Here is a 2,033-nt window from a genome sequence, read left to right as displayed (position 1 = left end):
TAAAAAATATGGATCTTTACATAATCAAATTAATTTTTTCATCTTTTCCTCTGTGATACTTCCCATCGCTTCTGTGGTTAGAACTTGCTTCCTCAACTAAAGAACAGATTATAAAATTTATACCATCTTCAAGTTTATTATAGTTTGGTTTTTGCTTTATACCTATCTCTTATCTAAGATTCTATGTGGCAGGCATGGTGCTCAGTGTTTGCCACAAATCATCTCATTTAATTTTAATGACCTGTAAGTATTATTATCTCCATTTTTACATTAGAAAATGGCAGCTCAGAAGGATTAAATGACTTGTCCATAAGCTACTCAAGTTCCTTTCATTTCAAAGCCCAGAACCTTTCCACTATGTCACTTTGCTTCCCCACTGATCCTGGATACCAAACCTGGATGGGACTAGCCTCCTGGTCTTGCCCATGTTCCTGGTGATCGCTCAAACTGGCCACCATGTACATCCAACCTGCGAGGGTGGGCTATACCTCATCGCCAACAGTAATATTAATAGTTTCAATAATCAAATGAACACAATGTTATAGACGTAGAAAAGGAAACAATTGCCTCTATGTGGAGAGGTGAGAGATGGTCTCACAGAGGACACAATATCAACCCTTTAGAGGAATATGATTTGAGCAAGTCAGAAATGGGGAAAGGAGGCATAAAGTGAAATAACAGACACAAAGGGAAGGAACAGAGTCTCACCGTGTGGGGCTGAAGTGCAGCTTAACAGGAGAATACAAAACATCACTGACTTGAATAGTACAGTTTATAACTGCTCCCATTTCCACTGCCTCATTTGACAGGTACAAATTATTATTTGTGTTTCAAAGATAGGAGAAAACTGAGGCTCAGGTAAGTTGTGATTTGCCAGTGTCATGTGGCTAGTAAGTGGACACATGCTCTTAAACCCAGGTTTGGTTCCAAGTCTCACCAACCATCTGTAAGTTTTTCTGCAACCACAGCTCACAATGATTATCTGGTTCTGTAAACACCTAATAACTTTTCTTTATCTCATAATTTCAAAACTATATTCTCAGTTCTACTGAGAACCATGATGAGGATTAAATGAAAAAAGGAACCCAGAATAATGCCTGTGTTATAACAGAAGCTCTAAAGCTAAGTCCTTTTTGCTCTTTTCTTACCAATTCACAGATTTTAAAATGGTCTCCCAAACCAACAAAACTTCCTTGATGACAACCTTTGCCTATGATTTCTCCAGGTCTCTTTTAATACCAGGGCAATTTATAGAGAATAAGGCTGCTGTTAAACAAAATGTCATGCGAGTTATAAAGATACAATGAGGCTCTTCAAAATGACGGACTGATTTCTCTCTACATACTGAAGAAGAAAATGTACTTATAAAAAGAGTCAATGATCTGTTATGAAGGGGAATAGCTGTAACTTCTAGGAACTTTTATTCAGAAAAAGGCTACATTTACCCCATTACTGTTATTGAAGAATATATGTGTCACACCAAAATGATCACTCCTAAATTATCAAATAAATGTCTAATGAAAGATACCAATAGTGGTGTTCAATTAGCAATACTGGCATTAAGGTCAGGGAGTAAATTCTTACCTCCAAAGGTGAACTGCAAAGGAATCTCGTGAACTGCAGAGTCAAATTCGAACAGAATCAATTTCATCCAGTAAACGGACAGCAAAAAAGAACACAGAGAAAAAGAAAAAACTATTATACAATTTTCCATTAAGAGCATCTAAAGTAAACCCAAAAATCTATATTAAATCAGTGTCTTCATACATTTGTATAATTCATCCACAGAGTTTAGAAAGGTTCAACCTAGCCCACAGTATGTGCACAACTATTTGAATTAGTTTAAATAAACATTCTTAAAAATCTGTATAAAAGCAAATAAAGGGCCGGGCGCGGTGGCTCACGCCTGTAATCCTAGCACTCTGGGAGGCCGAGGCGGGCGGATCGTTCTGAGCTCAGGAGTTCGAGACCAGCCTGAGCAAGAGCGAGACCCCGTCTCTACCAAAAAAATGGAAAGAAATTAATTGGACAGC

At 37.7% G+C, this 2,033-nt stretch overlaps 1 protein-coding gene across 1 annotated transcript in view; it reads right to left on the bottom strand.

Annotated features, from left to right (window-relative positions):
* Positions 1-2,033, bottom strand: part of ATE1 (arginyltransferase 1) — a 161,617-nt gene that overhangs the window by 117,594 nt on the left and 41,990 nt on the right. Inside the window, exons 8-9 of the mRNA XM_012642381.1 lie at positions 1,585-1,617; positions 709-728 (exon numbers count right to left, since the gene is read on the bottom strand). Coding sequence (XP_012497835.1) covers positions 709-728; positions 1,585-1,617 — 53 coding nt within the window. The remainder of the gene's footprint in view (positions 1-708; positions 729-1,584; positions 1,618-2,033) is intronic.

This window comes from Propithecus coquereli, unplaced genomic scaffold (assembly GCF_000956105.1).
Source record: "Propithecus coquereli isolate 6110/MARCELLA unplaced genomic scaffold, Pcoq_1.0 Scaffold179, whole genome shotgun sequence".
In the NCBI taxonomy this organism is placed as follows: domain Eukaryota; kingdom Metazoa; phylum Chordata; class Mammalia; order Primates; family Indriidae; genus Propithecus; species Propithecus coquereli.
The sequence above is the reverse complement of the archived record's forward strand: the minus strand, read 5'-3'. Positions and strand labels throughout refer to the sequence as shown.